Source organism: Stegostoma tigrinum, chromosome 22 (genome assembly GCF_030684315.1).
Source record: "Stegostoma tigrinum isolate sSteTig4 chromosome 22, sSteTig4.hap1, whole genome shotgun sequence".
Taxonomy (NCBI): Eukaryota; Metazoa; Chordata; class Chondrichthyes; order Orectolobiformes; family Stegostomatidae; genus Stegostoma; species Stegostoma tigrinum.
Window position 1 is genome coordinate 10,709,065 of NC_081375.1, and position 13,996 is coordinate 10,723,060.

The following is a 13,996-nucleotide window of genomic DNA, read 5'->3' on the forward strand; positions in this document are numbered from 1 at the left end:
AAGTTTGCAAATGACACCAAAATTGGAATTATAGTTGACAGTGAAGAAGGTTATCTAAGTTTATAATGAGATCTTGATCAGCTGGGCCAATGGACCAAGGAGTGGAGTTTAGTTTAGATAAGTGTAAGCCACCCATAATCAGTTCCAGATCAAAAGTTTGTCAGCAAATTGGATTGACACTACAAACCTTATAACCCTAGGTGAAATAGTGTCCTATATTCCTCTACACTTTCACCACAGAACTGAATGAAGAGTACAGTATAAAAAAAATCAAATGAACCAATGTCTTTACAGACAAAAAAAACCTGCCGATGCTGGAATCCAAGGTCGACAAATGGGAGGCTAGAAGAACACAGCAGTCCAGACAATACCTGGAGAAAAGCAGCAATCAGTGTTTCGGGTATTACCCTTCTTCAGGACTGGACGTGGGGATAGGGGAAGCTGCAAATAAAGAGTTGGGGTTGCAGCGGAGATGGAATGGTAGTGATAGGTGAATACTTCAACGGGAGGGATGAATCCGGTTGGTGGCTAGAAGGAAGAGTCAAAAGGTGCGATGGAACGGAGGAAGTGGGGCTGGAAGCAGAGCCAGGGATACGTGGGAAGGTTACAGGAAATTGGAGAACTCAGTGTTGAGTTCTCTGGGCTGTAGAGTGTCCAGGTGCAAGATAAGGTGGTGGTCTTCAAATTTGTGTATGAATTACTGCAACACTGCAGGAGGCTGAGGATGGACGTGACAGGAGGTTAGGTTGGCTGTTATGAGCTAGGTGGAGATGCTCAGCGAAATGGCCACCTAGTCTTTGTTTGGTCTCACAGACGTAGAGAAGACCACGTTGGGAGCACCAGATTGCAATAGACTAGGTTGGAGGAGATACAGGTGAAGCTCTGTCTCTCTTCAAAGGGCTGTTCAGGGCCCTAGATGGAGGTGAGGAAGGTGGCGTGTGGTTTTATCTGCATGTCCTCCAACGTAGTCTGCTGTATCTGATGCTTCCAATATGGTCTTCTCGACATTGGTGAGACCAAGTGTAGCAGGTGACCATTTCACCAAGAATCTCTGCCTGTCCTGAGGTGGCCAACCTAACCTCCTGGTCACTGCCCATTTCACTTCCCTGCATCACTACTACGCCTTTGACATGACCATCCACACAGGCAAAAGACAAAAGACAATGTTGTCGAGGAGAATACTGAGATACAGGCTATTAGACTAGACAGAATTGAAGTTCCCAAGGAGGAGGTGTTAGCAATTCTGGAAGGTGTGAAAATAGGTAAGTCCGCTGGGCCGGATGGGATGTATCGTAGGATTCTCTGGGAAGCTCGGGAGGAGATTGCAGAGCCTTTGGCTTTGATCTTTACGTCGTCATTATCTTCAGGAATAGTGCCAAAGATTGGAGGATAGCAAATGTTGCCTCCTTGTTCATAAGGCGAGGAGGGACAATCCTGGTAATTACAGACCAGTGAGCCTTCCTTCAGTTGTAGGTGAAGTGTTGGAAAGGATTATAAGAGATAGGATTTATAATCCTCTAGAAAGGAATAATTTGATTAGGGATAGTCAACACTGTTTTGTGAAGGGTAGATCCTGCCTGTCAAACCTTATTGAGTTCTTTGAGAAGGTGACTAAACAGGTGGATTTCAGTAAAGCGTTTGATCAGGTTCCCCACAGTAGGCTGTTGCATAAAATATGGAGTCATGGGATTAAAGGTGATTTAGCGGTTTGGATCAAAAATTGGCTAGTCGAAAGAAGATAGAGGGTGGTGGTTGATGGGAGATGTTCACCCTGGAGTGCAGTTACTGGTAGTGTACCGCAAAGATCTGTTTTGGCACCACTGCAGTTTGTCATTTTTATAAATGACCTAGATGAGGGCCTAGAAGGATGGGTTAGTAAATTTGCAGATGACACTAAAGTCTGTGGAGTTGTGGATAGTGCGGAAGAATGTTGCAGGTTACAGAGGGGCATAGATAAGCCACAGAGATGGGCTGAGAGGTGGCAAATGGAGTTTAATGCGACAAAGTGTGAAGTGATTCACTTTGGAAGGAGTAACAGGAATACAGAGTACCGGCTAATGGTAAGATTTTGGTAATGTGGATGAGCAGAGACATCTTGGTGTCCATGTTCATAGATCCCTTAACATTGCCACCCAGGTTGATAAGATTGTTAAGCCGGGGTGCGGGGTATGGTGTGTTAGGTTTTATTGGCAGTGGGATTGAGTTTCGGAGCCATGAGGTCATGTTGCAGCTGCACAAAACTCTGGTGCGGCCGCACTTGGATTTTTGCACACAGTTCAGGTCGCCGCATTATAAGAAGGATGTGGAAGCATTGGAAAGGGTGCACAGGAGATTTACCAGGATGTTGCCTGGTATGGAGGGGAGGCCTGATGAGGAAAGGCTGATGGACTTGAGGTTGTTTTTGTTAGAGAGAAGAAGGTTAAGAGGTGACCTAATAGAGACATACAAGATGATTAGAGGATTAGATAGGGTGGACAGTGAGAGCCTTTCTCCTCGGATGGAGATGACTAGTGCAAGGGGACATAGCTTTAAATTGAGGGGTGATAGATAAAGGACAGAAGTCAGAGGTAGGTTGTTTACTCAGAGTAGTAAGGGCGTGGAATGCCCTGTCTGCAACAGTAGTAGACTCAGCAAGTGTAAGGGCATTTAAATGGTCATTGGATAAACATATGGATAATAATGGAATAGTGTAGGTTAGATGGGCTTCAGTTTGGTTTCACAGGCCGGTGCAACACCGAGGGCCGTGGGGCTTGTACTGCGCTGTAATGTTCTATGTTCTATCCTCTGCCTCCTCCAGTGTTGCAGTAATTCAAACACAGATTTGAAGAAAAATACCTTATTTTCCACCTGGGCACCCTACAGCCTGGAGGACTCAACATTGAGTTCTCCAATTTCAAATAACCTTTCCCCTCAACCCCCTGCTGTCCTTCCAGCCCCATCTCCTCATTTCCAATCCACTTTCTGACCCTCCCTCCCATTGACCAACCAGGTTGTACCTACCACCAGTGTCCACCTATTGCTACCATTCCGCCCCCTCCCCCTTTATCTGCTGCTTCCCCTACCCCAACGTACAGTCCTGAAAAAGAGTAATACCCAAAATGTTGACTGCTACTTTCCTCCAGATGCCGCCTGACTTGCTATATTCTTCCAGCCTCCCTTTTGTGAACCAATATCTTTAACTTTGTTATGGAGAACCAACGTACTGCTGTTTCATTAACTGATAGCTTATGTCACCATTCACAGGGAGATTTATACAACTGAAATTGTATTAATCCTAAATGCTATATAATAACGATAATGCTGAAGATATTAGGCTGTGATACAATGCCAGTATTAATAACAATGCATCAATATTCCCCCTACCTGCAGGATTGTGGAGAGGTAGAAAATTGAATTTAAGAAGTGGTCCTGATTGAGGAACATTTTGCTTGTTATTTCATCAGGCGTATCTTAGGAATAGGCATTGTTTCTACGCAAAATATTTATTGTTGGCATTGTCTAAACAGCAGTTCTGAAATAGTGTTTTGTAGCAGGAAAATTAGAAAGAAGTTAATGGTGACTAGGTTCTCTTCTTAATATTAGGAATACTAACCTATTCATCTGAATAGGGATGCCTTTCTTTACAAGAAATACTTGTTACAAAAAAAGTTGATTTTTTTCTCCCCCAGCTGATAATTTTCATTTCCAATATTTTATGTCATTCAACTAAACACAAGTTTTTTTTTGTGTTTCTGGGAAAGTAACAGATATTCATGATTGTTCCTGTATTACTGCTCTTCCCAGGAACAAAGTTACAAACAATAAACAGGACAGAACTTCATAAAGTAGTGTTTGAGACAAATGTACCGTGCAATTGAGAGAAACTACAATGTATAATTAAGAAAATCACTGCAGTTTATCTGACATGAGTCAGTGTTTTGTATTGTTCATTTCAACCAATATTTAAAATAAATACTTAAATAACAAAAGTGATAAGGGTAAAGGCCGTTCATGTTTTGTGCAGATATTATTCCCATTTTGGTATTTTATAGTGCTTGAAAATTAGCTTCATTTGTGCGATGTTCAGCTTCACTTTCTGCTGTGAATGAGTTGCCAATGAAAAATTTGAGTGCCACAGGGAATTATTTCATGGTTTTTCTATTAACGTGTAACAATCATGGTCGAGCCTCTAGAGGAAGAGTTTCCATAAAGATTGATAACTTGTATTTTTATGTTTGTTTTTCCTTAAAATAGCATGATTTCTTATGATGCTTCTGTAAATGTATAAGACATCACCCCATTGGTCCAGGAACTCCCTACCTACGCCCGTGACACCACCCACACCCTTCACCTCCTCCAGAACTTTCAATTCCCTGGTCCCCAACACCTCATCTTTACCATGGATGCCCAGTCCCTATACACCTGCATTCCCCATACAGATGGCTTCAAGGCCCTCTGCTTCTTCCTGTCCTGCAGGCCCGACCCGCACCCTCCTCCACTGACACCCTCATCCACTTAGCCAAACTTGTCCTCACCCTCAACAACTTCTCTTTCAATTCCTCCCACTTCCTACAGACAAAGAGGGTGGCCATGGGCACCCTGCATGGGCCCAAGCTATGCCTGCCTCTTTGTAGGTTACGTGGAACAATCCCTCTTCCGTACCTATACTGGCCTTAAACCCCACCTCTTCCTCCTTTACATTGATGACTGTATCAGCGCTGCCTTGTGCTCCCATGAGGAGCTCGAACAATTCATTCACTTCACCAACACCTTCCACCCCAACCTTAAGTTCACCTGGACCATCTCCAATACCTCTCTCTCTTTTCTGGACCTCTCTGTCTGCATCTCTGGCAACCACCTAGAAACTGATATCCATTTCAAGCCCACCGACTTTCACAGCTACCTAGAATATGCCTCCTCCCACCCACCTTCCTGCAAAAATGCCATCCCCTATTCCCAATTCCTTCGCCTCTGTCGCATCTGCTCCCAAGATAAGACGTTCCACTCTCATACATCTCAGATGGCCTTGTTTTTCAAGGATCGCAACCCCCCACCCCGGGTCGAGAACACCCTCGACAGTGTCTCCTGCATTTCCCGCAACTCATCCCTCATACCCCCTCTCCCTGCAATAACAACCAAAACAGAATCCCTGTCATCCTCACGTACCAGCCCCACCAACCTCCCGATCCAACGCTTCATCCTCCGACACTTCCACGATCTGCAATCTGACCCTGCCACCAAAGACTTTTTTCCCTCCCCACCCTTATCTGCTTTCTGGAGGGACCACTGTCTCTGGGACTCCCTTGTCCACTCCACACTTCCCTCCAGCCCCACCGCACCTGGCACTTTTCCCTGCAACCACAGGAAGTCCTACACCTGCCCCTACACCTCCTACTTCACCCCCATCCCAGGCCCCAGAAGAATTTCCACATCTAGTAGAGGTTCACCTGCACATCTGCTAATGTGGTATACCTCATCTGTTCCCGTTGTGGCCTCCTCTACATCAGGGAAATCAAATGGAGGCTTGGGGACCGCTTTGTAGAATACCTACACTCGGTTCAAACTAAACAACTGCATCTCCGAGTTGCGAATCATTTCAACTCCCCCTCCCATTCCTCAGACGACATGTCCGTCCTGGGCCTCCTGCAGTGCCACAATGATGCTACCGGAAGGTTGCACAACAGGAACTCCTATTCCTTTTGGGAACCCTGCAGCCCAATGGTATCGACGTAGACTTCACAAGCTTCAAAATCTCCCCTCCCCCGACCACATCCCAAAACCACCCCAGCTCGCCCTCGCCTCCCTAACCTGTCCTTCCTCCCACCTATCCCCTCCTCCCACCCCAAACTCCTCTCCCCCCCCCCCCCCCCCCCCCCCATCTCCTGTCTACTACACTCACCTTTACTGGCTCCATCCCCGCCTCTTTGACCTGTCTGTCTCCTCTCCACCTATATCTTCTCCTGTATCCATCTTCTATCTGCCACCCCCCTCTCCCTATTCATTTCAGAACCCCCTTCCCCTCCCCTAATTTCTGAAGAAGGGTCTAGGCCTGAAACGTCAGCCTTCCTGCTCCTCTGATGCTGTTTGGCCTGTTGTGTTCATCCAGCTCTAAAGCATGTTATCTCAAATTCTCGAGTATCTGCAGTTCCTGCTATCTCTGATTTATCTCAAACCTTCACATAGTACTTGCAAATCAGCTTTATTGCTGTTTGAAATAAACCATTTTGGTATATGTTGGTTCTCATTTTGTGGTAGCAATAATGATGAAGCAGCCTCTGTTTGGTAACGTTGCTCCTTCGAAGCTCGGAGGAACTGGTATGTAGATGCACAGTTAAAGGCAAAGTTGCTTGTACAGTGATTCGGCGCTTCTCCAGAGGGTGCTGCTATCTTTCTGTCTCTAATGCTGTCATTCACTCTCACACGCACGAGTGTGCGCACACACCCAACCCCGTCATTGCATTGATGTGATCTTTTAGTTGTTAGCTTTTGGTATTGTTCTTGGACAAAAACAACCTGACAAAGCCACATTTTGATGTCTAAAATATTTCTAACTGTCGGTGCTGAAACTCTCCATTGTTCTGAAGGAAGAATCCTTTTTGTGCTCAATGACAACATTATGTAATTACACCTGCAAGTTGTATGAATTCCAGATACAGATAGTTCTGCTATAATGTGTGGTATACTGCATCCACTGTACCCGGTGCGGCTTTCTCTACATTGGGGAAACCAAGCGGAGGCTTGGGGACCGCTTTGCAGAACACCTCCGCTCAGTTCGCAACAAACAACTGCACCTCCCAGTCGCAAACCATTTCCACTCCCCCTCCCATTCTCTTGATGACATGTCCATCATGGGCCTCCTGCACTGCCACAATGATGCCACCCGAAGGTTGCAGGAACAGCAACTCATATTCCGCCTGGGAACCCTGCAGCCATATGGTATCAATGTGGACTTCACCAGTTTCAAAATCTCCCCTTCCCCCACTGCATCCCTAAACCAGCCCAGTTCATCCCCTCCCCCCACTGCACCACACAACCAGCCCAGCTCTTCCCCCCCACCCACTGCATCCCAAAACCAGTCCAACCTGTCTCTGCCTCCCTAACCGGTTCTTCCTCTCACCCATCCCTTCCTCCCACCCCCAGCCGCACCCCCAGCTACCTACTAACCTCATCCCACCTCCTTGACCTGTCCGTCTTCCCTGGACTGACCTATCCCCTCCCTACCTCCCCACCTACACCCTCTCCACCTATCTTCTTTGCTCTCCATCTTCGGTCCGCCTCCCCCTCTCTCCCTATTTATTCCAGTTCCCTCCCCCCATCCCCCTCTCTGATGAAGGGTCTAGGCCCGAAACGTCAGCTTTTGTGCTCCTGAGATGCTGCTTGGCCTGCTGTGTTCATCCAGCCTCACATTTTATTATCTTGGAATCTCCAGCATCTGCAGTTCCCATTATCTCTGCTATAATGTGTGTTTCATTGGTGCTAATTGGCTGTAAGGTGATTGATTAACGGTGGACATTGGATAACGTGAACATCCCCCTCTTCAGGTATAGCAATTTCCCGATAACATGATTTTAGATTACTATTTTCTATCGCACGAGATCATGCAAGAAAGCAGCTCTTGCGTTATAGGAGAACTACCTGTAATGCCAAATGTTATGGAAAGTTGCAGTTCCAGTTTGGGATTTAAATAATTGTTCTAAACTGTTCTGACTTTATTTATTAATCTGACAAGATGGACCAACCCTTATACCAAAATTGGCTTAGAGTGTGCTGAAGTTTGTTATCTTGTACATATTTGCCTGTAAGTCTAATTTATATTGGGAGGTAAAGACTTCGCAGGGCTGAAGGGAAAGGACTGGGAACAGGACTAACTCTTTTGAAAGAGTTGAAACAATAAGCCAAACTATCTAGAATTCAGTAATGCGGAGAGATCACAAAAATCAAGGCTGTATTTGCTGGAATGTAGAAGATTATGGGGTGATTTGATTGAGGTATAAGGATTTAGAATGGCAATGTTATGTAGATAGACTTTTCAACTGCTGTGGAGTTTAGAACAAGAGGTAATTACCATAAAATCAGAACCAGCCTATTTAGAAGAGAAATTAGGGAACACCTGTTTGCGCAAAATATTGTAGAAATATGAAACACATTTTCTGAGAAAGCAACGGCTACTAATCCAATGTTAAACTTCGGCCAGATTTATCCCTTGATATTACGGGATTATGGAGCCAGCACTGGTGAACAAAATGTGGATGCAGGTCGGCTGCAATTTCATTGTGTGGCTGAACAGAGCAGAATATTCTGTTGTTAGATTTCTATTCTTATAGACAGCTTGTGTAGTATAATCTGTCGACTCTCTTGGATGGTATATAGCATACAAAAACAAATAATTGAGGACAAGGGGTCGAAGCAAGAAGTCGTAGTGAGAAGAGTCATACTGGACTCAAAAGATTCTTTCTGTTTCTCTTTCCGCAGATGTTGGGAGACCTCCTGAGGTCATCCAGGACTTTTTTGTTTTTGTTAAAGCCCTCTAACATCTACAGTATTTTTGCCTTTATTTTAATCAAAACTGACCTGAAAAGAAAAGCAAACTAAGTGCTTTTATTCTGAGTTCTGAGAAAGGGTCACTTGACCCAAAACATCACTCTGATTTCTCTCCATCGATGTCGGCAGACTCACTGAGCTTTTCCAACAACCTCTGTTCCTGTCTCTGATCTACAACATCCACCATTCATTTGGATTTTAAATTGCTTCTATTATCAATATAATTTTAATACCTTTTTATTGTTTCTAGATATATTGGGAGATCTGATTCTATAACAATCAGTGTTTGGAATCACAAGAAAATTCACAAGAAACAGGGCGCAGGCTTCCTTGGTTGTGTGCGACTCCTTTCCAATGCCATCAATCGCCTTAAAGATACTGGTTGTAAGTATAAACAATTTAAAGAACAAGAACAAATCTGATAGTGATTTAGATCTTTATTAAGTTTGTCATTAATGATTTATCTTTCAAATTTTAATCCAATCTTAATTATTTTGGAAAGCCATAACCATTCTGAAAAGCAATAGCAAAATGATTGTACACTTGTGTATTTGCACATTTTCACTTTTCAAAACTTTAATTTTTGAGAGACATGAATAATGTGAATTATTTGTTTCTGTGGCACTTTGGATTGTTCACTCGCTTAAATTTGCTTCATCCGGTTGAAATGTGAAGATAAGTATATTATTTGAGTGTTGATGTCCAGTGTGTCCAGTGAGAAAGCATGGAAGGAAATACATTGATTTCTTTCCAGTCAAATTAGCAGCTGTTACGGTTCTCTCGTAGCATCAAATTATATCTAGCAACCTCTCCAAAGGGAGGAACATTTGGCAGGTTGATGTCAGTTCCCAGAAGCTTTTGCCTCTGTCAAAGCCCTGTAGCTTAGTAAAACTCAAGGAGATTTACTTTTTCATAATGTTAAATGTCAAAACTGAGTGTAGTTTCATTGATTAATCTATGCTGTTCTACTCCTCTTCTTCATCTACTTCTTAAAGGTTCCTAAAGGTTAAGTTGCGAATGGGTTTCCACACTCGATAACACCATGTTTCTGCACTCACTCTCCATCCAAGTGGTGGAGAAGGAGGCCATTTAGCTCATCAAGTCTGACTGGCTGTCTATTATCAGTGCCCTCTTAAATACCTTGATTGAAACTTACTTCACCACTCTTCCAGGCAGTGTATTCCATACAAGAGCCACTTGCATGTAAACATATTTTCTCATCTTGCATTTTCTTTTCCTGTAGATCATTTTATAACTCTGCCATTTTGCTGTTGATCCTCTTGAGAGTGGGAGCAGTTTCTCCCTATCTCCTTTATTTACCTCCCCCTCATAACTTGGAGACTATTAAATCTCCTCTTCCTCATTGTCTTTCCAAGAAGAGTTTATCTAATTTCTCCAATCAGTCCTAACAACTGAAATTTCTCACCACTGGAACTGCTGTTGTAAATTTCTTTCCCATTCTCTCCACCAAAACTGTACACAATATTGTAGCTGAGACCTAGTAAGTGCTATATGCAAGTTAAGCATCACCTCCTTCATATTAATAAAATCCCAGGTAATGTATGCTATTTTAATTGCTCTCTCCACTTTCTGTGATCCCTGCACAAATGCAGACTATTTCCTCTGCTCCTGTATCTCCTTTAGAATTATACAACTTCTGTTAAAATATCTGATCATGATTTTCCTACCGAAACGGCATTACCTTACACTTCTCTACATTAGACTTCAGCCACTTATCTGCCCACTCCACCAACTTGTCCATGACCTTCTGAAGTTCTACACTGTACTTCTTATTGTATAGAATTCTTTCAAGTTTTGTATCATCCACATTTTGAAAGCAAGGCTTCAAACAGACCCTCAAGGAACTCCACTACAAACCTTCCTCTAGCTTGAAAATTATCCATTGTCTATTTATTATCACCCAGCTAGTTTGGATCCATGTTGGTCCTGTCAATTTTAATCCATGAACCAAGTTGTTCTCACTCTGTCCTTTCTGTGGCACTCTATCAAGTACCTTCTGGAAGACCATGTTCACCACATCAACAGCAGTATCGTCATTAAATCTTTCTGTTACCCCTCTCCAAAATGGGGCAGGTTTAAATGTGGTTTCCTGTTTCAAAGTCGGTGTTGGTTCTTCCTAATCAATCCACCTTTTTCCATCTGACTATATTACAGTTGCAAATGATTGTTCGTGAAGCCATCCTAATACTGAAGTTAAACTGGCTTCTCTGCAGTTGCTGGGTTTGTCCTGCAACTTTTTTTGAACAAGAATGTGATATTTGTAATTCTTCAGTTCTCCATCTCCCAAGTGTAGGAGACACTACAAGATTATAGATATCTGCAGTTTCCACTCCACTCCCTTCAGTATCATTGCATCTCTTTCAGCTCCAAACTCGTGTTAATTTAAGTACTAGTAGTGTATCCAACATACTTCCTAAAGTAGTGAACCTTTCCAGTGACAGTTTCCATCTTTATCAACATGACCTGGGTGACATCTACCTCCTTAATGAAGACAGATGTGAAATGTTAATTTAATAACTCAGCCATGCCCACCACATCCCTTTTTCAGCCGACTCCTCCTTTTGCCACTCCTTTTTACTATTTATATGCTTGTGGAAGACTTTGGGATTCCTCATTTATGTTGGCTGCCAGTCTTTTCTCATAATTCCTCATTGCGTCTCTCATGTGCCTTTTCACCTCCTCTCTAAACCTTCTGACTTCCTCTTGGCTGTCAAGCGTATTTTCTGTCTGATGTTTGTCATATGTACACATTTATCTTAATTTATACCTCCTTGATCATCCAGGAACCTCTGGATTTGTTGGCTGTATCTTTCCCTTTTGAGTGAATATAGTTTAACGTACCCAAACTATCTCCTCTTTAAACTGTCTGCTCGCCTCTCTGAGCCCTCTGCTCGGTTACAATTTTTTCCACTAGTCTTTTATTCCAGTCTATCCTGTCCAGCTGCATTCTTGCCCCAAAGAAGTTAGCTTGCCACAAGTTGATTTTTCTTACTTTGGGCTGACTCTTGTCCTTCACCACCATCATCCTAAAGCTTACAACATCTCTATCTCCAAAATGATTTTCCCCCGCCCCCACACCTCTGAATCCACGTGTATTTGATCAGCTCGGTTCATCTTATCTCAAGAACAAAGTTAAACATTGCATCCCTTCTTGTAAATACGTATGGCTGTAGGCAATTCTCTTGTATGCAACAATAGGGAAGCACACAGGGTGGTTTGTATGTGGAATGAGTTGCCAGAGGAAGTGGTTAATGCAGGTATTGTTACAACATTTAAAAGATGTTTGGACAGGTACATGAATAGGCAAAGTTTAGAGAGATATGGGCCAAATGCAGGCAAATGGGACTAATTTAGTTTGGGAAACTTGATCAGCATGGATAAGTTGGCCTGAACGTTCTATTTCTGTGTTTTACGACTCCATACACCTCTCAACCCCTTAAAATACCAGAATAACAGTCTATGCATGGAATTCAATTTCTACATTAAAACTATTCTATAATGTTGTCTTTTTGCTGTGATTTTCCCTACAGATTTATTCCTCTACATCCTTTAACCATTAGTGGTTTGTTGACTACAGCTAGCAATATTCCTTAGATCTAGTCAAATTGATTCTGTCTTTGAACCCTCTGAAATGTTCTCTTTTTCTAGCACTACAATGCTCTACTTAAACTAATACTGCTAATCCCTTCCTTTCCTTTTGTGAATGCTTTCTTGAGTCATGTTTCTGTTATTACTACAATAGCACTTGGAAAACATTGACAGGATTGGATAGAATCAGTGTTTAGAGAAGGACAGAAATGCTTGAGAAATCTGTTGGAATTTTTTGAGAATGTAACTTGTAAAGTTGATTGGGGCAAACAATGGATGTGGTTTACGTGGACGTTCAGAACACATTTGATAAGATTTCCTAAAAGGGATTAGCATGTAAAAATGAAGCACACAGGATTGTGGGTAGTGTACAGGCATGGATAGTGAACTGCTTCACAGACAGGAAACAGCATAGAAACAAATGGGTCATTTTCCGAGTGGCAGACAATGACCCCTGGGTACCACAGTGATCAGTGCTTGGATCCCAGCTATTCACATTATATTAGTGATGTACATGAGGGAACTAAATGTAATATCTCCAAGTTAGCAGATGATGCAAAGTTGCGTGGGAGGGTGAGCTGTGGGGGAGATAAAGATGCTTTAGTGTGATTTGGACAAGTTGTGTAACTGAGCAAATGATGGCCGGTGAAGTATATTGCGGATAATTGTGAGATTGTCCATTTTAGCAGTAAAAACAGGAAGGCGGTTATTATCTAAATGGGGGTAGATTGGGAATTGGGAGGCGCAGCGAGACCTGGATGTCGTTGTACATCATTCACTGAAAGTAAACATGCAGGAAGAAGGAAAATGGAATGGTCACCTTCATAGTGAAAGATTCCAACAGGTCTAGACTGGGTAAATGGAGGAAGGATGAATGTGGAACCCAGAACCAAGGGTCAAAACATTGAATATTTTCAAGAAGGAGAAAGATATAGATATTGCGGCTAAAGAAATCTTTTGGGTACGGGACAAAAGCAGGATCAGCTACTGAATAGGATGATGTTATGATATTTTTGAATTTCCCTTCCTATACTCCATGCATTTTCTTATGTGCGCAGTAACATTGATTTAGACATCATTACTTTCTCACATTCTCAAACTTCATGTATTCATTCAATGTTCTCTATACGAGTGCAATCAGTCTGTCCAAGTATTTTGTGAACTATGGTATTCTTGTAAAATATTATCTTGGTTTCCACATCTTTTCCAAGTTACCTTAAGGCCCTTACCACAGCACTCCTCGTGGACCTCAGTCCTAGCTCCATTCAGGTCCAACCCATCCAGTTTGCACAGTTGCTGTCTTCCTAGATCTTCCATCTTCTCCATGTTCTAGGAATCTAAAGTCCTCCCTCTTGCACCAACTTTCTAGCATTGCAGTAATCTATTTTATCTTTCTATGCTGTCTTGCTTGTAGTGCTGGGAGTAATCCTGACATTACTACATTTGAGGTCTTGCCTGCTAATTTTCCACCTCACTCCCTAAATTTCGATTCCAGGACCATATTCCACCTACTATCATGTCATTGGTATCCACGTGGAACTTGACCTCTGGCTATTCACCCTTGCAAGAAAATGTCTTGCAGGTGCTGTGACATCCTTAACCTTGACACCAGGAGACAACATTCCACCACCTCTGTTGCCACTGAAACATCTCTCTACTCCTCCTAAGTAATGAATTCCCAATCTCTGTATATCTGTTGGTCTTCTTTTCTTTTTCTTCAACTCCTGCGCAGCTGAGCTGCCAATGTTGCTACAAATGTGGCCCTGACTGTACTCCCTTGGGGACCCAGCACGCCCATCAGCTTCCATAAGTAGATACATTGCTGCAGTTCTTGAGTTATTAAAAGGTTGATTTTAAATTTAAGCTG

At 42.9% G+C, this 13,996-nt stretch overlaps 1 protein-coding gene across 2 annotated transcripts in view; it reads left to right on the top strand.

The window, feature by feature from the left end:
* smurf2 (SMAD specific E3 ubiquitin protein ligase 2) overlaps positions 1–13,996 on the top strand; it is a 233,676-nt gene that overhangs the window by 141,581 nt on the left and 78,099 nt on the right. For both annotated transcript variants that reach the window (XM_048555207.2, XM_048555208.2), the window contains exon 4: positions 8,771–8,904. In XM_048555207.2, the coding sequence (XP_048411164.1) occupies positions 8,771–8,904 (134 nt within the window). The remainder of the gene's footprint in view (positions 1–8,770; positions 8,905–13,996) is intronic.